General features: G+C 62.3%; 2 protein-coding genes across 2 annotated transcripts; one reads left to right on the plus strand and one right to left on the minus strand.

Moving 5' to 3' along the window:
• Positions 1 to 136: 136 nt before the first annotated feature.
• Positions 137 to 20,007, plus strand: CLCN7 (chloride voltage-gated channel 7). Its single transcript, XM_054843320.1, has 25 exons — positions 137 to 335; positions 7,027 to 7,098; positions 8,290 to 8,361; positions 8,605 to 8,670; positions 9,274 to 9,406; positions 9,661 to 9,770; positions 10,503 to 10,583; positions 10,981 to 11,043; positions 11,619 to 11,702; positions 11,872 to 11,965; positions 12,385 to 12,449; positions 12,848 to 12,964; positions 13,312 to 13,366; positions 13,897 to 13,957; positions 14,737 to 14,875; positions 15,166 to 15,259; positions 16,594 to 16,763; positions 17,116 to 17,167; positions 17,489 to 17,616; positions 17,795 to 17,880; positions 18,179 to 18,311; positions 18,418 to 18,477; positions 18,830 to 19,006; positions 19,121 to 19,201; positions 19,314 to 20,007. The coding sequence occupies exons 1-25, from the start codon at positions 201 to 203 to the stop codon at positions 19,398 to 19,400; spliced, it is 2,415 nt and encodes an 804-aa protein (XP_054699295.1). The 5' UTR covers positions 137 to 200; the 3' UTR covers positions 19,401 to 20,007.
• A 1,222-nt stretch (positions 20,008 to 21,229) lies between these two features.
• On the minus strand, positions 21,230 to 23,541 carry PERCC1 (proline and glutamate rich with coiled coil 1). Its single transcript, XM_054843265.1, has 2 exons — positions 23,397 to 23,541; positions 21,230 to 22,102 (listed from the first exon to the last, which is right to left on the minus strand). Exons 1-2 carry the CDS (start codon positions 23,420 to 23,422, stop codon positions 21,367 to 21,369), a joined length of 762 nt encoding a protein of 253 aa, XP_054699240.1. The 5' UTR covers positions 23,423 to 23,541; the 3' UTR covers positions 21,230 to 21,366.
• Between the last annotated feature and the right edge of the window lie 1,371 nt (positions 23,542 to 24,912).

Below are 24,912 nucleotides of genomic sequence, written 5' to 3' on the forward strand. Positions count from 1 at the left end.
GGGCCCTTCTCCGGGGAAGCGGCGCGGGAGGGGGGGGTGGTGTGTGAGGCCTACCGGCGGGACTACAACTCCCATGGTGCCGCGGGGCAGGGAGGCCCCCGCCGGCCGCCGTAGCGCTCACGTGAGGGCGGTGGCCCGGCGGTCACATGACCGGCCGGTGAGGCAGGGGCCGGCGGAGGTGCGTGGTGCTGCTGCCCCGCATGGCCAACGTCGCCAAGAAGGTGTCCTGGTCCGGCCGCGACGGCGACGACGACGAGGAGGACGACCAACACGTGGGCGAGACCACCCCGCTGCTCAACGGTACCGGCCCCGGGGCGGCGGGTGGCGCCCGGCAGGTGGGTACCAGCACCGGGAGGGAGGTACCGGCGCACCGGGGGCAGTTCTGCTCCGTCCCGGGGCTCCCTACGCCCAGAGGGGGTAGTGGCCGGGCTTGGGTTGTGTCCGCGTCCCGTTCCCCCGTGGCTTTTAACCGTGTTCGTTGCCCCGGGGCTGGGCGGGGGCTTGCCGTCGAGGAGCCGCGGGGTGCCGGGGCTCTGCTCCCCGAACAGCCCCGGGGGAAGGTCGGGGCCCCTCCGGGCTCCCCCGAGCCGGGGAAAGCAGAACGTGGCAGGGCCCGGTGCGGGGAGAAGCCAGGAAGGAGCCATGGCCAAGGCACGGGGCTCTTGGGTCACTCGCGGGGGAAAATCTGAGCGTGGGGCCTGACTCACCGCCCGGTGCCCGCTGCGCAGCGGGGCAGTGCCGCCATGGCCGGCTCCCATCACGAGGTGCCAGCGCACAGCGGTGCCGATGCCCAGCCGGGGCCCTGCCGCAGCTCCGCGGGGCCGGCTCCTGCCCGGCGCTCAGCCTGGCTGCAGCGGAGACGGGGCCCTGCCAGCCAGGCCCTGTGCCGAGCACGGGCCTGCTCCTGCTTCCCCTTCGTTTCCACTAACGAACGTCGTCCTGTGAGAGAGCCTGTTGCCTGCACGCTGCCGATGCCCAAACCAACGTGTTGGGCTCAAACGCAAAGAGTGTCTAACGCTGGCGTGGTGGCGGACGTCGTGTCGTGCGTACGGAGCTACACTGGCAAGAAGCGAGTCCAGAGCGGGACATGTTACAAACACGGGGAGGCCAATTCCTTCTTGCAAATTAATTTTGGGTAATTAACAGAAGAGAAACTCCTCTCCGGTGCACCCGGAGGCTGTTACTCGGGCAGTTTGCCTAGCAGGTTCTCCTCCGCCTGCGGTGCGGTGAACTGAAGCACGCCGTGGCTCCGGCCGAGGCGCTCGGTGCCTGTTTCAGAGCGAAGCTGTGGCTGGGCAGGCCGTGCCGGGTGAGGGCCCTGGGCTGGGCAGGACGTCAGGCCGGGTCCACGGGGCGCTTCCGTACCAGCGCCGGGTGGGAGAGGGGCTGCCTCTGGGTGATGTCCTTGAATATGAAGAGTTTGCTGGGAGGCCTGAGCTTGGAGGAGGAGGAAGAGGAGGAGAAGGAGTGGTGCCAGCCTTTGGCAGCCGTTAGCAGGGACATCTCACCGAGCGTGATTCTGTGCCGCCCTGCTCCTGGGCAAGTCAGAACAGCAGGCTAATTAGAGGGAAATTCAGGGTTCGTTAGGCTGGAAGTACCTAGCGTGGCGCTGCGGGAGCGGGGCATGGCGGCTGGAAGGAGTCACCCGCGCCGTTGCAGCTGTTCTGATGTGAAAATAAAAATAATCTTCCTAGCCGGTACAGCGGGACTCCGTGTGTTTACAGCACATGGTGTCTTTAAAGACCACGTGGTGAGCTCTGCAGGTCTGAAGGGGGTTAAAATAGGGATTAACCAGACCTCGTGGCTGCAGGTTAGTTAGGAAGGGGTTTTCCTGGTGGCTTGGAAGAAATGGTTGGATTGTCACTGTAGCACAGGAGCTGCCTCCTGGCATAGGGCAGCTGCTTCTCTCCCTCAGACGGTCCTTTGACCTAGATGCCATATAGTCCTGTAGATTGAAAAGTGAAGGTAGGGCAGCTTTAGCAGAGAAACAAAGAGACTGGAGCTGCTTGGCTCACAGGAGACTTAAACTGGGGTTGTGGTAATACAATAAAAATGTCCCCAGCAGAGCTTCTTCCCTTTCTCACGTGCTCGTTTAATGGAAATGAAAGTGATCTTAAAGTGACAAAAGGAAATGGGTCTTTAGTTCTCCAGCTGACTGCTGTGAGAGACTGAGACCCAGCTCTTGTGGGCAGGAGGTGAGGAGGAACTGGATAAAGACACCCGTGACGGTAAAGGGGATGCCACAGGGCTGTGCCAGAGGTCTCCTACAGTTTTGGGGCTCTGGGCGCTGCTCCGGGGCTGACTGAGCCTTCGTCCTCTCACCAGGACTTTCTAATGTCTTGAGCATATTAAGAAGTGAGAGGCTGCCTGTATGTCTGAGCATCACGCCTGCGCCTGGGCTGCCCCTCTCCTGTGTTCTCGAGCCATGTGTGTCGGCTCTCGGGCCGAGAAGTGGCTGGACAGCTTTAGTAAGAGCAGCCAGTTTCCACTGTTAGGCATTTTTTGAAAAAGAACACTTCTCCTTTGCTACTCATTGAGGATGTGCTCTGTATCTGTGCCAAAATGCCTCGGCTTTGGGATTGGTATAATGCTTCTGCTCAGAGGGTGCCTGGAACGGGGGGCGTGTGGGCAGGGGGTCCCCAAACTGAGAACCAGCCTGCTGCTGGTGCACGGCTCCTCCTTGTTAACCTTTGTGTGTTTATTCTGCATCTCTCGGTGTTGTCGGTCTTGTTTTCTTTAACTCCAAGTAACAGGGTGTAAAACGCAGCCTTTGTGGCTGGGTGGCGATGCCCGAGAGCTGCCGCGCTGGCTGCAATCAGAAAATCTTGGTAGGGGAGGGTGCTCTCTTGGGGGAGGGTGAAAAAGAGAAGTCTGCTGGGCGAGCCCTGATTCCCGGCGGATGGGCCGCAGGTTGTGTGTCCCCTCGCACGTGGGAGTGTCAGGCTGGAAGCAGAATCGCAGCTGGGTGGTGACACCGCGGGGTGAGTCCGGGTGCTTTCTCCCAACTTATGGACCTGGAGGTGAGGAGCTTTGTTCTCTCCTGGATGTGTTTCAGGGATGTGTGTTTCAGGGACAATGGCTGCGTGGTGCAGAGCCCATCGCAGCCGTGCTTGCGCGTCAGAGGCCCGATGACGCAGCCCAAAGCCCTCCTTCCCACCTGAGCAGGTACTGGGGGCTCCTCAGCAGAGCGCGCTGGGGCCAAGAAGGCCCTGGGGGTTGGAAATCCTCTTCCTTCCCTCCTGCTGCTTCTGCAATACTGCTGTGGGCTCCTGATGCGGTCTGTGCCACGCTTTATCTCATTGATAACAGAAAGCCACGTGCTTCCAGTCCGTTAGTGAGCAGCAGGACGGCGATAAGGGATGGTGTATGGGGCGGGGGGTGTCTTCACGCCAGGCAGTGGTCACTGGGGGGGTGATGTCCTGCAGGGAACGGCCTCGCTGGCAGTGGAAATCGGCTGTGGAGCACGGTCCGACGCACCCTGTTTACGGTTCTTCAGAGTGACGTTGGGAGGCACTGCCAGGTCGCTGTGCGCGCAGCCCGGGTTGCTTCTGCGGCGTTTCAGCCGACTGAAGTCATTCTGCTGTTCGCAAACAGGGATTGCTCTTTGCTCTGCTCGGAGCTAAACCGCTGCTGTGGCGTCGCGTATGGCGGCGTGGCTCCTTGTCACCTCTGCCAAAGCGGGATGCTGGCAGCGGTGCTGCCGTCTCCCTCCCTAACCCGTGGTGCTCCAGGCTGGTGCCAGGATCTGCATTCAGCTGCCGCTGCCCCACCTCGGAGATGGTCCTTTAGGGGCATGAGTAGAAGGTGGTGGTCAAGACTTTCTGCCAGGTGGTTTTTTTTTTTTTCTTGTTGGGATTGATCCTGAGTTTTCTCTCGCCTGTCTCGGAGCAGTGCTGGAGCGGGCGGCAGCGTGGTGTACAGGGAAGGGGCCTCGGGAGGTCTCTAGTGCAGCCCTTGCCAAGAGTGGATCTGTTAGAGCAGGTCACTTAGGGCCACATCCAGTGGAGATTTGGGTCTCCAGAGACAGAGATCCTGCACCTTCTCTGGCCCCAGTGCATCACCACCCTCGGGGTGAACGTTTCTCTCTGATATCTAAGCAGAAGTTCCCTTGCTGCGACTTGTCCACTGCTTCTTGTCCTATCAGTGCGAAGCTTCAAGGAAAGTCTGGCTCCATCTTCCCTGTAGCCTCTCATTAGCTGACTGGGAACAGCAAGAAGATCTCCTAGCTTCTCCTCTTACGTCTTACCACATGTCCCAGCCCCTGGCTGTCTTGCTGGACTCGCTCCAGTGTTTCTGTGCCTTTCTGGTCCTGGGGAGCCCAGACGGGACATCAAGTCCCAGGCGTGCTCTGGCAGGTGCCAGCAGAGGGATGGGATCTGTTCCCTGGACCTGCTGGCTCTGGTCTTGCACCGTCTAGGAGGTGGTTGACCACCTCTACTGCAGGTGTGTGCTGCTGACTCCTCTTCGACTTGTCCGCCGGACTCGCTGCAAGACTTTTTCAGCAAAGCTGCTTTCTAACTGCTGGGGCACATCCATCCGAGGTGCAGGGCTTTCTTTTTGCCTCTGTTGAACTTTGAGGGCTTCCCTGCAGCCTGGTGAGGTCCCTCCTCAGAGCAGCCCACCAGCGTACCGACCACCCTGCTGACAAAGGCGTTAAGCAGCATTGGTCCAGATCAAGGCACCAGACATCTCTTTGCGGGGCTTAAAACGGGTAAGGAATTATCACTACCACCCAAATGGGGCGAGTGCTGAGGGGTGGGTGCCACCGCTGTTCGTCTGCTGCTGTCAGGGGCCGGCTCAGCTGGCCTGAGAGCCTCTCCTGGGACAGGATTAACCTCTGCGTCCTTTGGGTTTGGGCAACAGTGCCGGTTGTTGTACGGAGATAATCATACCGCAGTCACACCAACATCATATGTGCCCGGGATCAGCAGCTGTCTTGGCCTGAGTTTGAAAAACATTCAAGGGAGGGTAGCACTGTCCGTGTGCTCGGTGAACCTTTGAGCTGCGCACAAATAACCTTCTGTCTCGGCTCCTGGCTGCCTGAATCCCCGCTGTTCCTCTTATAAAAGATGGGTGCTGATGGAAGTAGCTTTTTCCTATCCTCCCAGCATGTGATCCCCGTGCCGGGCGAGACGGAAGCCAGCCCTTCGCTCGCAGAGCGATTTGGCCCGTCTGGATGCTGGAGGGGTGCCAGGACTTGGGGAGGGGGTGTGTGTGTGCACATTAGAACACACTGCTTGTCTAACGAAGTTCAGCTCCAGGTTCATCTGCAACTCCTTTCCCTTTGTCTGTGTTTGGGTCCTGCTGCTGCCTAATCCGTTGGGAGCGGAGCTGCTGTGCCCTGGCCGCTCGCTCCGTAGGGAAGGGGGGTGGTTGGGGGGGGTGTCACCGGTTCAGCCACGTTTGGTTTTTCTGTGGACCCCCATGGCTAGCAGAAGGGCAATTTCCCTGAAGGGCCAGCGCTGCCTGAGGTCTTGGTGCCTGAGGTCTGAGCCCAGGCGTGAGCAGGGGACGTGGCACGAGTGACCGTTTCCAAAGCCTAGGCTGGTGTCACCAAACCGATGTCCAAAAACGGCTGCGTGGAGCACTTTGTGCTCAGTTCCTCCTGTGGGCTCAGGCTGCTGGGGACAAAAGGGGGTCTGAGAAGCTGGGGCAAAACCTGCCTGCAGGTCAGGGAGTGAAGGAGAACGTGGAACAGATGGAGAAATGGGAAAATAGGTCAGGCTGCAAACACAAAGGGATATTCTTCGTCTGCAGTGACGTGCGCGGCTCCTGGCTGCCCTGGCCTGTGCGTTCCAGACTGGATCGGTGGGGATTAAAGCAGCAGGGGCTCGATCTGGGATCTGCCAGCAGAGAGGGATTGACGTGCCAGGGCCCCGCTGTTGCTCCTCGTCCCTCTTTTATTCTCCAGTCCTTTAGCCTGGCAGCTGGGGAGGGGCGAGGCTCTGGAGGGGAAGATCTTAATGTTGAGAAATGGTGTTTGGGCTGTACTTAGCGCTCGCACCCTTGTGCATTCCCGTGTTTCACAACGGCGGAGGGTTGACGGCAGCTTGCCGGCTTCTGCCGGGTCCCCTCGCGGCACTGCCCAGCTGGCGGCTGGCTCGGCCGTGGCCCAAGCCCTTGTCTGCATCGGCCAGGAGACCATGGGCCAGGTGCCCCAAATAGTCCAAAAACTCCCACGTTACGCAATTGCACTGCCAGTAACGAGCCGGAGTGGTCACCAGCGAAAGGAGAACCGGCTCCCCAGAGGGAGATGCAAATACTCCTTCCCAACGTTGTGCAGGGGACGGCTTGGAGAGGCCATCAGGGTGTCCCCGAGGCTGCGCTGGAGCAATGTGCCCCGCTTCCTCTGGTGTGCGCTGGCTGGCAGCCGGCCCGGCCATCGCTCTGGTTCCCGGTGCTCACACGGAGATGAACACGCCAACGTGCTCATCTCCCTAGCTGGGAACGCTCCTACGAGGCAGATGGCAGAGCCAAACGTGCCCCCGGCCATCCCTTATCGCTGGCCAGCCATGCCGGCTGAGGAATGGCCCCGGCAGGTCTTCGTGTGCTTGTGACCACAGAGCTTGCTGTTCGGGGGTCTGTCCCTCCCTGGCTCCAGGGGAGTGCGGAACGTGCTGCTCGGCACGGGTTTGCTGCCCGCACGGTTGCTGCCTCGGCCCGAGGCTGTTGGTGACTTGCCGGACCTCAGGGCTGCCGGCTGCCAGTCCCAAAGGAGCTGCCGCTGGCTGGAACCTTCCCTGGGACGAGGCGGCTCTGCCAGCCAACAGGTTGGAGCAGCTCGCCCAAACCCCAGCAGGCTGCTGCTGCCTTGTGCTCCCTCTGGGGCGGCGGGTCCCATCTCCTCGCTGTGTCCTTTGAGAGCAGCCATCCATGGGTGCTGTGCTTCGGGGGGGTTCCGGAGGTGGGCAGACAGGCAGAGCTCAGTGGGGGGGCAGAGCACGAGCACCCACAAGCCTGCTCCTTCCCTCTGCCAAGGCTTGCGGCGCGTTCAGGAATTGACCCCGTTTTCCCTTCTGTCCTCAGCTCACTTCTTCCTCCTTCCTGCGCATCGGGCAGCTGAGCAATGTGGACCTCAACGAGGACATCCGTGAGCTGGTGAGTGGCACAGAAAGGGGCCCGCCATTACTTAGAGCACTAACGGCTGCTTTTGTCCCCGCTCCGTATCTCCCTTGTCCCACGAGGGCTCCGGTGCTCCCTCCTGGGCTGGGCAATCTTCATCGCGCAGGCAGCTGGCTGCCCCTCTGCCTCGACCATTGCTGCTTCCTCTCTGCCGCAGCGCTGGCCTGAGGACATCGTGGTCCCCTGCACCTCTCTGGGCGGCAGCACTGACCCGCTGGCACAGGAACCTTTCTCCCGAGGGAGTGAACGTAGAATCTAGCGGCGTGGGAAGAGAGTTCTTTCTTGTCGTGAGAGCTCCAAGCGGCTTCTCTTGCCCGCTGCCCAGCGCGAAGGCAAGGGAGGGGATGTATGGTGGGACAGTCTCAGACCTGGGGACAGGGTTAGTGGCAGACGGGGGATCTTGCAAAAACTCTCAAGTTTCAAGTTATTCCCCCTCTGTGCACACCTGAGAAGCTTTTCTCCCCCAGATGTTCCTGCCTCAGCTCTGGAGTGGTAAGAAGAGCAAATGGGAGGAAGACTTTTGCTAAATGTTTCTTGTGGAATTCTGAAATGGGAAGAAATATGTCTTAATCCGGCACCTCGGAGGAAAGGGTGGGCTGGCTTTGGCCATAGCTGTAATGTGGGGCCAGGGAAGGGTGCGGGGTACTGCTGCACACACCCCACCCCCCCACCCCCCCACCCCAGTAAACACCCTAATTCGGAGCTGGGAACAGCTTGAGTGGCCAAAGGCATTTGGGAACCAGAATTTGGTTTCCGCCCAAAAACATGGGCCTGCTTGAAATAGCTCCTTGCTTTTGGCCAAAGGAATTTCCTGCCGAGGTGAAAGGCTGGCCTCCGCCGGAGCTGCTCGGAGGTGACGCTGGGTCAACATGGCAGCGTGGTACCCGGCTGGGCAAACCCTCCGTCTGCCCGGGGGGTGGAGAGGTGGTGGGCAAGGGCGTACGCCTGACAGCCTGTGCCAGCTGCCTTAAATCCCATACATCCACCAGCTGGTGGAAAATCATCCCAGAGCCTGGCCTGCTGGGCAGCTTGCGCTAGGGCTCGGGTCTCTGCAGTGTTCCTCACCTCTCCTGAGTGTGAAAACCAGCATTAAACCAGCAGTTCCGTGGCAGGGAGGAGGGTCGGACTCGGACCTGGCCCTCCTAACCTGTGCATCGTGTCCCACAGGAGACGGAGCTCCCACGGCAGCATCCCAACGAGATCCCCCACAACGAGAAGCTCCTGTCGCTCAAGTACGAGGTAAGTGCCCCTCTTCCCCCACATCTTGGCTCTGTCCTCTGGGATGCAGCTGGTGAGGTACGTGGGGTGAGGGCTCGTGGCTGCCCAGCTAGGGGGGCTTCGGCGGGAAAGGAGCAGGGTCGAGGGAGGAAAATGACAGGGAGGTGTGGAGGGGCAGGGGGAGGGTCTGAGGGCAGCCGTCCCCAGCACAGGCGTCTCTTCCCCTGCGCTAGACGCTAACAGCATCTCCCTTTCCTGAACTAGAGCCTGGACTATGACAACAGTGAAAACCAGCTGTTCCTGGAGGAGGAGAGGAGGATAAACCACACGGTGAGTTTTGCCGCGAACCGGTTGCCCACTGTCCCTGCAGCCAGGATGGCCCGGGGAAGCTGTTCCGCCCCCTGCCCAGCGGCTGGGGGGCTTCTCTGCCCCAGAGACGATCATGCTCAAAGCAGCGCTTGAGCCAGGGTGGGTTTTTGGGCACTGACCAGCTTGTGACAAGCCATAAAACTTCAGGAGCAAGAATCCAGCATAGGATGCTTCAAATGGGAGCATGGTGGCATTGCTGGGCAGGACGGGGCAGGTCCCTGAGCAGAAGGACTTCTTGGAGCCCTGTGAAGCATCTGCCCCAGGGGCTTTGGGAGTCAGTGCTGCAGCAAGAAGCCGAACAGGAGGGAGGCAGGCGAGCTGGAAAAGCCCACCTGGTGTTAGGGATCCCACAGAGGTGCGAGGGCACTGGCTTAAAATAAGTAAATTGTGGCCGTGCTTTGCAATCCCAGCTCAGCCAGCATCGATTTTCCCTGGGCAGCTCTCCTCAGAGCCTGTGGCTTAGGGCTGTGTTGGGGAGGGTGGCCAGATGGGTTGGAGTCCCCCCGAGTGTCAGCGGGGGCCGGGCGGGGTGGCAGCGGGGTCCGATGGCTGTCTGTCCCTCAGGCTTTCCGGACAGTAGAGATCAAGCGCTGGGTCATCTGTGCCATGATCGGCATCCTCACTGGCCTCGTCGCCTGCTTCATCGACATCGTGGTGGAGAACCTGGCTGGGCTGAAGTACCGGGTGGTGAAGGGCAGTATCCTCCCATGGAGCAGTGGCCACCGGCCAGTCAGGAGCTGCAGGATCTCTGCTCCTGGTAGCCACGAGCAGTGTGCCGGGGGATAGGGCAGCGCTTCCTCGCCTGGGTTTGGCGGCACAGACTCTGCCGCCCAAGGTCCTGCCGTGGGGCTGAGCTGTGGCTGGGTCCAAGAAACATTTTAGTGATGTTTTATCATGGTGGGAGGGATGGTACCCAACTGATACTGGCCTTTCCTTGAGCTGCTTCCCCAGACATCGACAAGTTCACAGAGAAAGGGGGCCTGTCTTTCTCCCTGTTACTTTGGGCCACCCTGAACGCCAGCGTGGTGATGGTGGGCTCCGTGATTGTTGCTTTCATAGAGGTAAGAGTTTGGAAGTGGCCTGGGTGGGTACCCCCATGTCTCCTGCACCAGCTCTTTACGTGGGGGAAGCAGGATCATGTCTCCAGAAAACAGGCAAATGTATTTCTGCCAGATTGGCTCTTGGTAGCCCCGATCCCTTGGTGTTGGCTCCAGCTATGCTGTTGAGCTTCTCCTGGGTTGTCAGACTGGTGGGATGTGCTGCCCTTCCCTGGTGGCCTGGGGCAGAGGTGTGCTCCAGCCTTGGGTGCAGACGCAGCTCTTGCAAGCCTTGGCCCCGGCTCAGCCTCTCCGCGTTGGGCGTACATGAGTGCCTGCAGAGAGCAGGCTGGTCGGGTGCCTCGGGGACACACTCGGGAGGACGAGCCAGAGACGGGGGCAGGTTATGACCGGGATGGGCCGATGGCTCCCCACGGGCTGCTCTGAGTCAGCAGTGTCTTCCCTGTGGCTTGGCCCTGGCCACCAAGCGTGAGCCTCCTGCAGCACTGGGCCTCTCGCCATGGCACGGTGGTGGGGACACCCTAACACCCCCAAGAACCCAGCCAGCTCCTTCCCTCCTGACACATTTGCTCTTAGGGGCACCACCTCCAGAGCCTGTAGGGAGGCTTTGGCCCCGTCTTTGAGCCTCCTCGAGGGTGTGCTTGGTGTGCCCTGTGCTGATGAACAAGGGTCAGGTGGCCAGCGTGTCCCCATCCTGTACATGGCAGCCGCTAACGCTCTCCCTGCTCCTTGCAGCCCGTCGCAGCCGGCAGCGGCATTCCCCAGATCAAATGCTACCTCAATGGTGTGAAGATCCCGCACGTTGTCCGCCTCAAGGTAGGACGTGGGAGGTGGTGGGATGCATGGCTTCTGCCTGGGATGGGGTCCTCACGGGGTGGTCCCTGCCTGTGCTGCGGCAGAGGGAGCTGACACGAGCCCCCTGCCGCGCTGCCCGGCTCCGTAGCTGTTCCCCCCCTGTGTCGGGCAGTTAAACCTCCTGCCCTGGGATGGGCAGCTGGTGCTGGGAAGAGCAGCTTTGGGTCATTTTTTGCTCTGGCCCAGAAGAAAGTTGCCCAACTCCATGGCCACAATGAGGGGCTGAGAATCACAAGTTCCTCGGGTTCGCTGGCTCCTTCCCCAGCAGCTGGCTGGGTCCGTGTCCCCCGTGGCTGCCGTGGTCGTGTTCCTCATGCCGCCCCTGTGACGCGCTGTGCCTGTCCTCTCTGTTTTGCAGACCCTGGTGATCAAAGTCTGCGGGGTGATCCTCTCGGTGGTCGGCGGCCTTGCCGTTGGGAAGGTGATGTGCACAAAGCGCTCTCTGACACGCTGCTGGCGTGGTGTGACACGCTGCTGGCACGTCTGCCGCAGCCTGTTACCGGCCCTGCGCTGGGGACGAGGCGTTGGGGGCCCTGCAGTGACTTCCCGATTTTACTTCCTGCTCAGCTGGCCGAGGTGCCTGCGGCATGGCTGGGTTTGGGGAGCCCCCGAGGCACACGGTGCCACCGAGCCAGCCTGTGTGCGGCTCGGCCAAGGACGGGAGAGCAGCAGCCTATGTCCATCGGTGGTTGTCCCTGCAAAAGTTAGATGGGGAGACCTGGGTGCCCCGTTGGGACCTTTCTGGCTTGCTGGGATCGAGGGAAGCCCCTGTCCCCTCGGCTGGAGGGACTGCTGGTGGGAGGAGGTGGCTGCCACGGGAGCCACTTGCTAGAATGAGGATTTAAGGAGGGGGAAATGGCAAGGTCTGCATTTCCCAGAGAGAAATCCTCCCGGCCAGCTTCTTCAGAGCTGCGACCTGGCGAGGAGCATTCAGCCATCCCTGACGATCCTTGGGGTTCGTCCTTCTCCGATCTGACTCTGCTTTCCTGCCCGTAGGAAGGACCCATGATTCACTCTGGAGCGGTGATTGCTGCCGGGATCTCCCAGGGAAGATCCACGTCTTTAAAGCGAGACTTCAAGGTTGGTGTTGAGGGCTGCGGGGCTGTGCTGCAGGTGTCCTCCTGTGCCCAAACTGGGCTGTTCCTTGGGGTCACACTGGTGGCTCGGGGTGGTATATGGCATACCCTGTGCCTCCCCTAAGCTCACGCCTGTGGCCAGCCCTAAACCTGCCTTTGTTTCGGTGTTTCAGATCTTTGAGTACTTCCGCAGAGACACAGAAAAGAGGGATTTTGTCTCGGCTGGAGCTGCTGCTGGCGTCTCGGCTGCGTTTGGTGCCCCCGTGGGTACGTGTCTTGGCTCTCTGACGCTGAGAGGTGCCTGCCTGTGGATCTTGTCGGGAGGTTGCTCCCACTTGCACAGAGGCAGCTGTCGGGATCTGCCTAGGGCACTGCAGGTGCCCGGCCCCACTCCAAGCTGTCCTGCCATGCTGCGCAGGTCTTGGGAAGAGAGGAGGGGGGGTCATATGTCTCAGATCCCAAATGTTGCCTCCCTGGGATGGAGGAGGGCAGTGGAGGGGCTGTAGTGTGATCGGTACATCACTGGTGGCTTGGTGGGCGTGCTGGTCCCTTTGCTGGAGCCTGTGAGGTCTGGGGCAGTGTGGAGCACACGGGCTGGGATGAATTTGGGTGCCGTGGCTGGTGCTGTGAGCTGAGGGTCTGTGGCACGAGCCCCTTGTGAAGGTGTTTGTGTCTTGCACTTGCAGGTGGTGTCCTCTTCAGCTTGGAGGAAGGGGCTTCCTTCTGGAACCAGTTCCTGACGTGGAGAATTGTAAGTGCTGGAAAGCAGGAGCAGGAAATCGAGGGCTGCTGGCTCCAGCGTGAGGCATTGCCTTTTCCCTGATGCCCTGCAGCCCCCGGCCTCCTGCCATCCCTGCCCCAGCTGGGCAGCCGTGTGTAATGCGTCCCAGGGAACAGCATCCCAGCTCCCCTTCTGTGCCCTGGTCCTAAGGGGCCGAATTCGGAGCTGGCTGAGCATCTTGCTGCCAACTCCTTTCCAAGGGAAAGCTGCCCAGAGTGCTGCCACAGGGAAGGTGGCCTCTTGCCCTGCTCCACCATGGGTACCAAGCCCTACCCAGGGAGGTGGTTTGGGGTAGTGTGAGGGGGTGTGTGGTGAGGGAACGGGGCTAGAGGTGTCTGGCAGTGACTCTGGGCTGCATCTCTTTCCAGTTCTTTGCCTCCATGATATCTACATTCACTCTGAACTCTGTCCTGAGCGTTTACCACGGCAATGCTTGGGATCTCTCCAGCCCTGGGCTCATCAACTTTGGCAGGTTTGATAACGAGGTATGGCACAGGTATTCCTCGTGTAGGGCTCTGTCGAACGGGGTTAGAAGCAGCCCACGGCGGCTTGGGGTCACCAGTCTGTCTTAAAACATCACCCGGGGGCTGTGGCAGGCTCTGCCCTAGCAGGCTGTGGGATCTGGCTGGATTCGAGCTCCACCAACCCCAGCAGAAGGTTTTTCTGCAGCCAGTGCTGGGTCTGGGGGCTGCAAGGTGTCCGGGGGAGGTTTTTGGGGCAGCTCTGGAAGCCGTTCACCGGCACGGGCTGGTGCTGTCCCAGCAGACAGTGACCAGCTGTGGGGCTGCAGATGGGCCAGGAGATCAGAAACCCGTTTCTTTCTTTCTTACAGAAAATGGGATATACGATCCAGGAAATTCCTATCTTCATCTTTATGGGAGTCGTTGGTAAGAGAGTGCTGCTCTTTCAATTTGATTAGTCTGAATAATTTCCACTGTTCTCTGGCTGGGTCTAAAAAGCATTGGGATCCAGTTTCCTGGGGAAGAGTGGGAAATCCATTAAACTCTGGAGCAGAGGCTGCTTGTGGGGCTTACGCGGGGGCGAGAGCTGGATCCTGGCTCAACCTTCACCCTTGTAGCAAAGGCGAGACCCTTTAATACGTGTCCTGCAAAGTCCTTGAGTTGGGGTCAGTATGTCGTAGTCGTGGGAAGCTTCTCGCTTTCAAACGAGCAGCCCTTATCCCCGCGGAGCTGGCCTGTCCCTCGCCTGCCTAGTGCCAGGGCTGCGACGCTGGCCCCCGGCCACCCCACTGCTGGTGCCGGGCTCCTCTTGGTGTCGGGGACAGCGTCCACATGTCCCAGGGCTGCTGGATGGGTGGTTGATGTCTCCTTGAGCTTCCACAGGTTCCTCGTGTCCTGGGCAGCCGTAGGAGAGCCTGGGACCTGCATGCTGAGCTTTCCCTCTTTTGCATTTGCAGGTGGGATCCTCGGGGCCCTGTTCAACGCCCTCAATTACTGGTTAACGATGTTCCGGATCAGGTAGGAGCTCGTGGATGGCTAAGGTGATTGGCATGGGTTGGCTGGTGCCTTCTGTGCTCCCTCGAAGCGGCGATCCCAGCCCGAGCAAGGCTGTAATCTCACGCATAAATAACGTGAGCAGCAGCCCCTGGGAGCTGGGAGGCAGATGCCACGTGCCTCTCACTGCCTGCAGTTGAGGTTGTGACCTGCAGCATCCTGCCTCTGCTCTGACCCTTCCAAGTATCTTCCTTTAGCGATGTGAGGGCCCAAAGAAGTGCAAACACTGTGCGGACCTGATTGTTCCGTGCTTCTAAAGGCATCCGTGCTGCTAAAGGCATCAGAACCCCGTCTGGCACAGCCAGTACTTGTCACCAGCTTGTCAAACCACAGGGCCAGCCGCATGGTCTCAGGAAGGGGATGGCCTGTGGCGGCAGAGCGGTGAGGGGTCTGCAGCAGCTTCCAGGGAATCGCTCGGCTCGGGGCTTCACGAGCCTCAGTGTTCTGGGCTCTGCACTGTCCCCCAGCACCAACCTTTCCGTGGGAGCTGTGCCCAGCTCTGTGCAGGGGAGGTGAGCAGATCTGCTGGAGCTGGGTGGGCAAAGCTGTTCTTGCTGCTGGTCCCCAACCTCCACCAGCTTTGCCAGAGAACAGAGCAGGACCAGGACAGCCTGGCAGGGCTCTGGGAAGGGAGCGGAGGCAGCCAGCCTGTCTGTATGCCCGGCGTGATGTGCTGAGCTGGGCTGTGGGTCGTCTCGCCCGCACCCCAGGGTGCCATCCTCACGTCTCCGCTCCCTTCGCAGGTACATCCACCGGCCCTGCCTCCAGGTGGTCGAGGCCATGCTGGTGGCAGCAGTGACAGCGACCGTGGGGTTTGTCATGATTTATTGCTCGAGAGACTGCCAGCCCATCCAGGGGAGCTCGGTGGCATATCCCCTGCAGGTAGATGCTGGAGAACAGCCCCCCAGGGTGGTGGTGGGGGCACCCTGAGCCTGGGCAGAGGCTGAGCAGGGAGACGAGACCCCGCTGGGTTTTGTGGCACTGGACCTCGCTGGCTCCCCTGCAGTCAATGCCCTCCACCGCGGGCAGAGCTGGAGACCCACGCGTGGTGTTGGCGTGTCCGCTTCCCAGCGCTGCCTCCTCGCCGGCACGCAGCCTCCCTGAGCCCAGCAGCCTTCCCTGCCTCAGGGCAGCCCAGATCTGCCACATCTAACTCTTTTCTTCCCCCTCAGCTTTTCTGCGCTGATGGAGAGTACAACTCCATGGCCACTGCCTTCTTCAACACACCTGAGAAGAGTGTCGTCAACCTCTTCCATGACCCCCCAGGTCCGCGCCCACGGCGAGCAGATCCTGGCATGCAAGCGGAGCGGGGCCGGGCTCGTGTGTGGTGGCCGACCTGTTCCCTTGCCGCTTGTGGGACGAGGTGGGGGGTGACCAGCACGGGAACGGTGGGATCTGGCGAAGCACTGTGCCCGCTCCTTTCCTGCTGTGGTGGGAGGAGGAGGGATGGCTGCTGTGCCTGGTGGCACCTACAAGCTCGGCCAAAGGGCTGGGGTCTTGGGAGCCTGTGGACGAGGACCTGGTTTTGTTCGTGCGTGTTTGCAAGCTGTTGTTTCCGAGTTGCATGAGAGCACGTCTGACCCTCGCTGGCTATCTGGAGTCTGTCCTGGAAACGTCCCTGGCTGTTTTCTTACTTAGCAGGGCCTCTTGCCCCCGAATGACTTTACCTTCTGGGCAGGTGGCGGAGGTGGATTTTGGAGTTTGGATTCGCTTGAGAAATATGATTTAGCTCCCAGATTCCAGCTCCCATTTCCCTTGGACCCAGAGTAATGACAGCATGCCCTCTGCCTGCTGGTCTGAGCTTTGTGCCTAGCTCCAAATTTCTAAACCCTCAGCCCAGAGAGCGCAGCTTGGCCACCTGAAGCCAAGCGATGACCGTCCGTCCTGGGTCTCAGGGTTGTTCCTGCAGTGCTGGGCTCTCCCTGGTTCAGGGCTTCGGTCTGTTGACTGTGAAGGAGAAGTTGCAAAGTCCTTGTTTAAAGTAGACTGAGCTTTTCAGCAGTCCTAAAATAGCGGTAGGCTGAGTCCTGGGGACAGCAGGGTCTTGCTGTGCTGGCACAGCCCGCGCCATGAGGCAGTTTGGGACTGGCTGGAGCAGCCGTGGGAGCTGCGGGACAGGAGAGGGTTTCCAGGACCTACTCTGAGTTGATCCCAAAGCTGGTGGTGGGACCCTTGCCAGCTCACCAGCACCTGCGTCCTCCCGACCTCGTCCTCCAGCACTGGCTGTCCCTCGGGGCTTTGAAGTTCGTCACGCTGCCTCGTGGGAGGCTGGGAACCGCGGGGCTGGGAGGGGACAGGTCATCGCGGGTCGTGAGATGGAGGAAAGGCGTGTGCCGGACTGGGTGGGATGGGAAGGCTTGGGATGGCACCAGCCAGATGGGGGGCCCTCGAGGGGGCAGAAACAACCTAAAGAGCCAGTTTGAAAGGCTTGTGCTGCAAGGGAGGGTGTTGGGAGGAAGGTGGACCCAATGAAAGGGACTTTCACTGCTGGGAGGTGCCATAGGGCTGCTGCTGTCTGTTGTCCCATAGCTGCAGCCCATCACGGTGTCCTCTGGGCTGCGGGACTGGCACTGACTGTCCCCGTTCTCTCTGTGCTCCAGGTTCCTACAACCCCATGACGCTGGGCATGTTCACGCTGATGTATTTCTTCCTGGCCTGCTGGACCTACGGCCTCACGGTGTCTGCGGGGGTCTTCATCCCCTCCCTGCTGATCGGCGCTGCCTGGGGGAGGCTCTTTGGCATCTCCCTGTCCTACCTGACCAAAGGCTCGGTGAGTCCTCGGTGGGAAGGGGCACTGGCTGGTGGGGAGCCGTGGCACCCAGCCCTCCTCCCTCGCTGCTGGGCAGGCGGCACACGGAGCTGTGGCTAAAAGTGTGTGTGGAGCTGGCTGAGAGCTTGGCACAGCAGTCTGAAGTGGGTTGGCTCCTCACTTGATGACTTCTTGAGCTGGGTCTGGGCTTTCCCATGTCGTGATGGATCCCTGCCAGCAGCTGGGCTGTACAGGCAGCCTCAGGCGCTCCTCCCCACTTTGGAAGGGGGTCTGGGGGCCAGGGCACCGCTCGCTATCTCTGGATGCCCTGGTGCCAGCAGCTGACTCAGCCCCTTCTCTCTCCTGTACTCAGATCTGGGCTGACCCGGGGAAGTACGCCCTGATGGGAGCTGCTGCACAGCTAGGTGAGTTCCCCGCAGAGGAGTCTCAGCCTCCTCCTGCTCGTGTTGGAGTGAAGGTGGCACGGGAAACAGGGGTCCCTCCTTCCCTGGTGCAGCTTCTTCCCCAGCTGAAGCCCAGCCTGGCTGTCGGCTTCCTGATAACCCTGCCGAGCACGGGCAGCGCTGGGGCACTAGCGAGGGCTGGGCTCGTCCAGGGCACCCCTGCCTGTGCGGGCAGTCCTGGATCACCGTGCAGAAACTTGGGGTCTCTGGTGTTTTGCTATCTCCTCACCTTGTGTTTCGCTGCTCCCCTGAACCCCCAAACTCCTCGGGCACCTCTCGCAGGTGGGATAGTGCGGATGACGCTGAGTCTCACAGTCATCATGATGGAGGCGACAGGCAATGTCACTTACGGTTTCCCCATCATGCTGGTGCTGATGACGGCGAAGATTGTGGGAGACTATTTTGTGGAGGTGAGGGCTGGTGTGCTCGCCAGGAGCTGGCGAGAGGCTGTGGATTGGGGTCGGGGCACTGGGGAGCTGGGGGGGGCCAGGACAAGCGTGTGCTCCCCCTCTCGGAGGGGAGCCGCTGCCTGGCTATACCCCTTGGCATCTCACCAGGCTTCTCCTGACGGCTCGGCTCTCGTTGCAGGGTCTCTACGACATGCACATCCAGCTGCAGAGCGTGCCCTTCCTGCACTGGGAGGCCCCGGTGACGTCCCACTCCCTCACGGCCAGGTAGGTGGGCTGGGGGGTGCTCGCCACTCCCGGGGCAGCAGCTTTTGGACCGTGCTGTTGGCCTGAGCTGGAAATGGAGGTGGTGACACGCTTTGGTCCCAGGAGCCTGCTGTCCCCTGGTGCCACCAGCCCAGCTCCTTCCCCAGAGGGAGCGTGGCCTGCGGTGCGTTCCCTCCCCACATCCCTGGCAGGTTTTGGGGACAGAGGAGGCATGAGGGCTGTGGAGGCATGTGTATTGGGGGGGATATTTGGGGCGTGCTGCCGTGGGGCTGTGTTTCACACCAAGCCTTGCCTGCAGGGAGGTCATGAGCACTCCTGTCACCTGCCTGCGGAGGATCGAGCGAGTGGGCACGGTTGTAGACATCCTCAGCGACACCTCCTCCAACCACAACGGCTTCCCGGTGGTGGAGAGCAACCCTGACGCCACGCAGGTGGGCCGGGTGCCGCTTGCGAGGGGGTGCAGCGGGGGGCTGGCCATGGCATGGGACCTTTGCCCGCCCTTCCCAGCCCTGTTTCATGCATGGTGCTCTGTCGCAGGTGGCAGGACTGCGGGGTTTGATCCTGCGTTCCCAGCTCATCGTCCTGCTGAAGCACAAGGTGGGTGATGCTGCGTGGAGGTTGTTCGGGTTGTGTCTGAGCCCCGGTGCCCCTGTCCCACTGCTGCCTCGGGCCCCTTGCTGCCTGCCTTGCTCAGGAGGAGCTGGTGGAGAGTCCGTCATCTCCCTCAGCTCACCTGAGGAGACGGTGGGGGCTGCTGTGCCAGGGTTACCCCAGCATCATCCTGCACCCCACTGGGCTCACAAACTCTGAGTGAACGGGAAACAGGGTGGTGTTCTGGTCCATCTGCCCCACGCTCCTGCCCTCTTCCCTCCCTGCCCCTGTGCACTGTCCTGGCCCCAGTGCCTGTCAGCGCTGCGGGACAGTCCCCAACCGTCTCTCTCCTCCCAAGATTTTTGTGGAGAGGGCCAACCTGAGCCTGGTGCAGCGGCGGCTGAAGCTGAAGGATTTTCGGGATGCCTACCCCCGCTTCCCCCCCATCCAGTCCATCCACGTCTCCCAGGATGAGCGCGAGTGCATGATCGACCTCAGCGAGTTCATGAACCCCTCGCCCTACACCGTGCCTCAGGTAATGGCCAGGGACCCCTCTGCGCCCCGGCATCCCGGGGAGCCAGTCGCCACGGGGTCACAGGTGGGTGATGGGTGCCATCCAGGGATGTCACAGCCCTGCTCTGCCTTGCAGGAGGCGTCTCTCCCGCGGGTGTTCAAGCTCTTCCGAGCCTTGGGACTGCGGCACTTGGTGGTCGTGGACAATCGCAACGAGGTGAGTCCCTGCCTCCCACGTGCAGGCGGCCTGGGCTCCTCAGGGGGATGCTGCCCTTGTCCCCAGGCTCCGCATGGCAGTGTGGGGCCATACCCTGTCCCTTCCCTGGCAGGTGGTGGGCATGGTCACCCGCAAGGACCTCGCCAGGTACCGGCTGGGGAAGGAAGGCCTGGAGGAGCTCTCGCTGGCACAGACGTGACATGGGGCGGTGTTGCCCAGTGGAGATGTGCCCCGGCCCCTCGGAGCTGGGGACCCCCTTTTGCAGGAGGCGGGGAGAGGACTGGGCCGACCTGTGCAGGCATCGCGGTGCCTGGAGCACTGGCACGGCCGTGCTGCCCTGGCTCTCCTGCCCGTTGCTGCCTTCCCACGTCTACTGCCTCCTCTTCTCTTCGCCCCTTCCTCTGCTTTCCCAAGGGATCAAAACACACCCTTGGCTCCGTTAACTCTTGGCGTAGGCTCTCCCTGAGGGTTGGGTGAAGGCTGGAGCGTGGCAGGGGGAGCAGAAGTGCCCTGCTGAGCCGGGCACCGTTTCTCTGCCATGGTGCCTGCCCTCCATCAACTCGTCCACCCAGCCCAAGCTGTCCAGGACCCTGCTGTGCTCCAGCTGCTGCTGCAAGGCCTATGGGGGGAGTGGAGGGGATGTGGTGGGGCTCCCCTCTGCTCCCAGGGCCTCATTCCCCCTGTCCCGTGCTCCCGCTGGCTGGGTCGGGCTGAGCCCTGGGGCAGGCTCCTGTATCTCTGGCCAGAGGAGGGGGCCGTGCCCTGCCTGCTCGGCTGTGCAATAAAAGGGCTCCTGTGGTTCAGCAGCTGCTGCCTCTTGCTCTTTCTTGGCTCCTTTGGCCGCTCTGAGCCCAGCCCGTGCGTGGGGAGACACCCCTGGGGTTCAGGGCAGGGGTAGGGTGAGGAGAGCTGCCTTCTCTGGGGCAGTGTTGGTCCTGCAGCCCCTCTGCCCTCCTCCAGCTATTGCTGCTGCCTCTCCCCTCCAGCCATGTCGGGGGCCAGAGTCACCCCAGCTGCATTTCTGCACTCACTGCAGCTTGGCCTGGCCCTTCCCAGCAGCCTGGGCTCTGCCAGACCCCCCAAAACCCACCACCAGCTCTGGCTAGGGGGAGGGAGTGAAGCCTGTACTCCCCTGGGTGATGGGGGGGGCTCCAACCCTGGCACCTCAACCTTCCCACTAACCTTGCCCTTCACCTTGGCATTGCCCCCTGCCCTGGCTTGGGGCTGCTCTCTCCTCACTCGGGCAGGGGCAGCCTGGGGCTGGGGGGCTTTCGCCTGCGGGGTACCGAGCCCCAATAAAGCCTGTTTGTACTTTTGGTGTGGTGCTGCCTGTGTCTTGCTTCCCCCTGTGCTGCTGCCTGGGCTCAGCCCTGTGTCTGTCTGTGTCCCCCAGGGCTGAGCTGAGCCCTGACCCCCCTGGGATGGCAGGAGCCCGGGGGGGGGGGTGGCCAGGGCCCCCCACCTTCCTCAGCCCCCTAGCAGGGCTGGAGTGCTCAAGGCGGGGGGCAGCTGCCCCTTCCCGGGTGCTTTTTCCCTTTCAAGGCCAACAAAGAGCTGTCGCAAAGCAGGGAATGCCTCTGCTGGGCCCTGGTAACAGCGCTGGGGCCGTGGGCTCTGGTGGGAGCCTGGTCTGGTGGCGGGGGCCATGGGGAAGGGCTGGCTGCCCTCCCCGTGCTGTGGGTCAGCCCTGCTCTCCCGGCACTGCCACGGGGCAGGGGAGCCGTGGGGTGCAGTGGGTCCCTGCAGCGGGTCCCCACTGGTTGTTGGCAGCCGGGTGCTTTATGAGGCCCCGCATCGCCCTTTGCCCTGGCGCGGCTGAGATAAGGGGATGGGATCCACCGACTTGGGCCGCAGAGTAAACACGGGCTGCTGGCTCCTGCCGGCACCGCGCTTCCCTCCTCTTCCTGCTGCCGGGGCAGCCAGTGGCCCACCGAGAGCCACGCTGAGCTGCAACCCTTTGTCACCGGCAGCAGGGACGCCGCGGCGTTGGGTGGCAAAGGACACCGCATGTGCTGGTGCCTGGCGGGAGTCATTTATTCACTCGTCCCGTTGCCAGCTCTGACCTGGTGGCTCCAGGTGCCCCGGCGTTGGCACTGAGGCCGCTGGGTTTATCATTAACCAGGTGGCACGTGGCAGGGCTGGGGGCCCCCGGGGCCATGGTGGGGTCACAGCCCAGTGAAGGGCTCAGCCTCCAGCCCCGGGCGGCCCGGCTCGGGCAGCAGCTCCCGACCGGCTCCAGGCAGCTCCGGTCCCGGCTCCACCGTCCAGTTGGCCAGGAGGTCGCTGAAGTCAGGGGTGCCGGCGTGGAGGAGGCCGGCGGGGCCGGGGCCCGGCTCCCTCCAGAAGGAGGGTGGCAGCTTCCTCCGGTGCATGGGGGTGATGTGGCCATATTTCCTCTCCAGCCGCTGCGTCTTGCCGCCAGCTGCCCGGAGCGGCTGGCACCGGTGCACACCGTACTCGAAGAGCTCGGCCAGTGGCCCCAGCCTGTGCGCGGCCCCGGGGCCGCCCCGTGGTGCCACGGCCTCGGGCTGGGCCTCGGTGCACCGGGGTGAGCCACAGTCCTCGGGCATGCCGTGGCTGCTGGCAGCCTCTTCCCGGCCCCGCCGCCCGAAGTACCGCTGGATGTCGCAGCTGATGAGCTCCGAAAACTTGAGGAGCCGCAGGGTGGTCTCGGCGGTGCTGGGGACAGCCAGCTCCAGCCCTGCGCTCTCCACTGCCGCCTCCTCCTCGTCTTCTTCCTCTTCCTCCTCCTCCTCGGAGAGGTCGGGGAAGTCAGGCTCAGGGCGCCCGGGCAGCAGCAGGCTGTGCGGGAAGGGTGAGGGCAGCCGCAGCTCGGCCAGGGGCCGGATGACGCCCGCAGCCATGTCAGCGCGCAGGGGAACCCCAGAGCTCGGACTCACCCTGCAGGTAGGGACAGCGGGGTGAGGGCGGCACGTGCCCCGGCACCCTCCCCGACCCATCGCCCTGCAGCGGCACTTGGCCCTGAGGTGGCAGCGGGACTGTGTCGTGCCACATCGTGGCCAGGGTGGGGCTGCAGGGCAGCGGGGCTGTCCCCCACAAGCCATGGCCACGGGGAATGGGGATGTCCCCACCAAGCCATGGGATACAGGGCAGCGGAGACGTTCCCCCTGAGTCATGGGACATGGGGCAGCAAGGACATCAGGGAGCAGGGATATCCCTACCAAGTTGTGGGACGTGGGGCAGTGGGGACATCCCCACTGAACCCTGGGACATCAGGCAGCAGGGATGTCCCCATCAAGCCATGGGACATGGGGCAACAGGAATGTCCCCACCAAGACACAGGATGCAGGACAGCGGGGACATCTCTGCTGAGCCATGGGGTGTGGGACAGTGGGGATGTCCCCCCCGAATCCATGGGATGTGGGACAGCGAGGACATCCCCGCTGAGCCATGGGATGTGGGACATTGGGAATGTCCTCAGCGAGTCACGGCATCTAGGGCAGCAGGGATGTCCTCAACTGATCTGTGGGACACGGGGCAGCAGGGAAGTCCCCAACAAACCATGGGATGTAGGGCAGTGGAGATGTCCCCCTGAGCCACGGGGCAGCGGGGACGTCCCCCAGAGCTGTGGGGCAGCGGGATGTTCCCCTTCGCCCCTGGGCTGAGCCCCCAGGATGCTGAGCCCTGTGCCCTGCCCCACACAATGGCCCCACAGCTTTCCCTGTGACAGGGCGAACCTGGCCACCTCCCCGCATCGCCCTGGAGGGCTCTGGCCACAGCTGGGTCTTGCTGAGCTGGATGAGGCCCCTTTGTACTTTGTACTACCTGTGCCCCGGGGTCCCTATGGGTCCACGTGCCTGGGACTGTCAGCGCCCCGGCCCCGAGAGGGTCTTGGGGCAGGGACAAATCCTGGGGGACAAGTCCTGCTCCTGCCAGGCCAAACGTGGTGCCGAGCCCCACACTCAGCCTGAGACAGCATCACTGCCGTCCTTGTGGTCACCACGCGTTCCTCTTTGTGCCGTCCTCACTGCAGGACCCCCAGTCCCGCCTCCGTGCTGCCCTGGGGCGGGTGGTGGGGGGCTCAGCCTCCCGGGGTACTGTGCACCTCCGGGCTGCGGGGAGAGGGGAGCGGGGCCGCCTCGGCGATGGAGCCAGCCTGTCCCGCGGCCACCCGCGGCCAGAGAAACGCCCCGGTGCAGGACGGCATCGCCCGGGGCCACGGTTCGGCACTCACCTTGGCGCTGCCGCCCGGCCATGCATAGGCTCCCGCGCCGCTCCCCCTCGCCGTCCCTCCACCTGGGCCTGAAGTATTTATAGCGGAGCAGCGAGCTGACGGCTGGCAAATATTTGGTAGCTGTATTGTAATAGTAGACTCGGTAAACAGAGCTGGGGTTTGCTTTAGCACCCAGCAACGGGAGAGCGGCGCGGGGAGGGACACGGGGACGGAAGGCAGGGCTCACCTTAATGGTTCACTAGCCAGGGGATTTTCAAGTGTTGTTCCTGTAAATTCACCTATTAAATCGGCAGCCCCAGCTGCCGAACTGCCCGCGCACTTGTGCCGAGGGCTCTTATCTCCCCACTGATTGGAGGCAAAATCAAGCTTTGTCAAATAGGCGTAAAATTAAATTTCATGCTATTTTGACTCCTGGAGTAGGGATCTTCTGAAGAACATACTGCGTATCGAGCGATGCCTCTGCAAACAGGCGCCGCAGCTGCAGCGGGCGAAGCCTCGCCGTGGGGTCCCCCAGGTGCTGCGCAGCCCCGTGCGGGTCTGGATTCCCCATCGCTGGCCTCGCGCCCCCCCCGAGGTGGGTGCGGGGCTCCCTGACCAGCCCCAGGATGGGTTTTGGAACCTTTGGAGGTGGCAGGGCACGGCCCCGATGGCACGGCCGGCAGGAGAGGTGCTCTGGGGTGCCGTGCTCCCGGTGGGGTGGGGGTTTGGGTGCCTGGGGATGATGGCTCTTGCCTGGGGATGCGAAGATGGGACATGCAGTGTGGGGAGCGGCTGGGCGAGCCCCACGGTGGGGACAGCACCTGGAAGAGCAGCGTTGTCACCGTGGATGGGGCGCTGGAGTGCCCCATGTCTCCAACCATGACCCGTGACCATGCCAGCCTGTGCAGCACGCGAGGGACCGAGGATGGTGACGATAGTGGGCAACTCGGATCCCAAGGCAGCTGTGGCCAGAGGTGCCATTTCTGTTTTGGCACTGGGACGTGCCAGCGCGGCCGTGTAGGGCAGCACAGAGGATGGCCAGGGGACTGAAGGTGGCTGGGGGATGCAGGGTGGCTGGGGACACAGGATGGCCAGGGGACATGGGATGGCATGGGGCAGGGGGGGCAGACCCCGTCACTGTCTGTGCTGGGGATGCTTGGGGTGGGACACCGGCCATCAGGGCTGGGGACAGCCAGAGCCCTGCTCCAGAGCTGTCCTGCTCCCCTGCTCTCGGGGTGACCACAGCTCCTGGTCTGCTCCCTTGGAGCCCTCCCTGCCACCCTGTCCTGAGCACCCTGCCCTGGCACCCTGCACCCTGCCCTGAGCACATTGTCCTGAGCACCCCGCCCTGGCACCCTGCACCCCACCCTGAGCACCCTGCACCCTGCCCTGAGCACACTGTCCTGAGCACCCTGCCCTGGCCCCCTGCACCCCACCCTGAGCACCCTGCACCCTGCCCTGAGCACACTGTCCTGAGCACCCTGCCCTGGCACCCTGCACCCCACCCTGAGCACCCTGCACCCTGCCCTGAGCACAC

Source organism: Grus americana, chromosome 15, assembly GCF_028858705.1.
Source record: "Grus americana isolate bGruAme1 chromosome 15, bGruAme1.mat, whole genome shotgun sequence".
Taxonomy (NCBI): domain Eukaryota; kingdom Metazoa; phylum Chordata; class Aves; order Gruiformes; family Gruidae; genus Grus; species Grus americana.

Coding starts and splice junctions, on each gene's coding strand:
- CLCN7 (XM_054843320.1), top strand. CDS start 201: ATGGCCAACGTCGCCAAGAAGGTGTCCTGGTCCGGCCGCGACGGCGAC. Junction 8,362..8,604: donor TCCTGTCGCTCAAGTACGAG/GTAAGTGCCCCT, acceptor TTCCTGAACTAG/AGCCTGGACTATGACAACAG. Junction 11,703..11,871: donor CTTTAAAGCGAGACTTCAAG/GTTGGTGTTGAG, acceptor TCGGTGTTTCAG/ATCTTTGAGTACTTCCGCAG.
- PERCC1 (XM_054843265.1), bottom strand. CDS start 23,422: ATGCATGGCCGGGCGGCAGCGCCAAG. Junction 22,103..23,396: donor GGCCGGGCGGCAGCGCCAAG/GTGAGTGCCGAA, acceptor CCCTACCTGCAG/GGTGAGTCCGAGCTCTGGGG.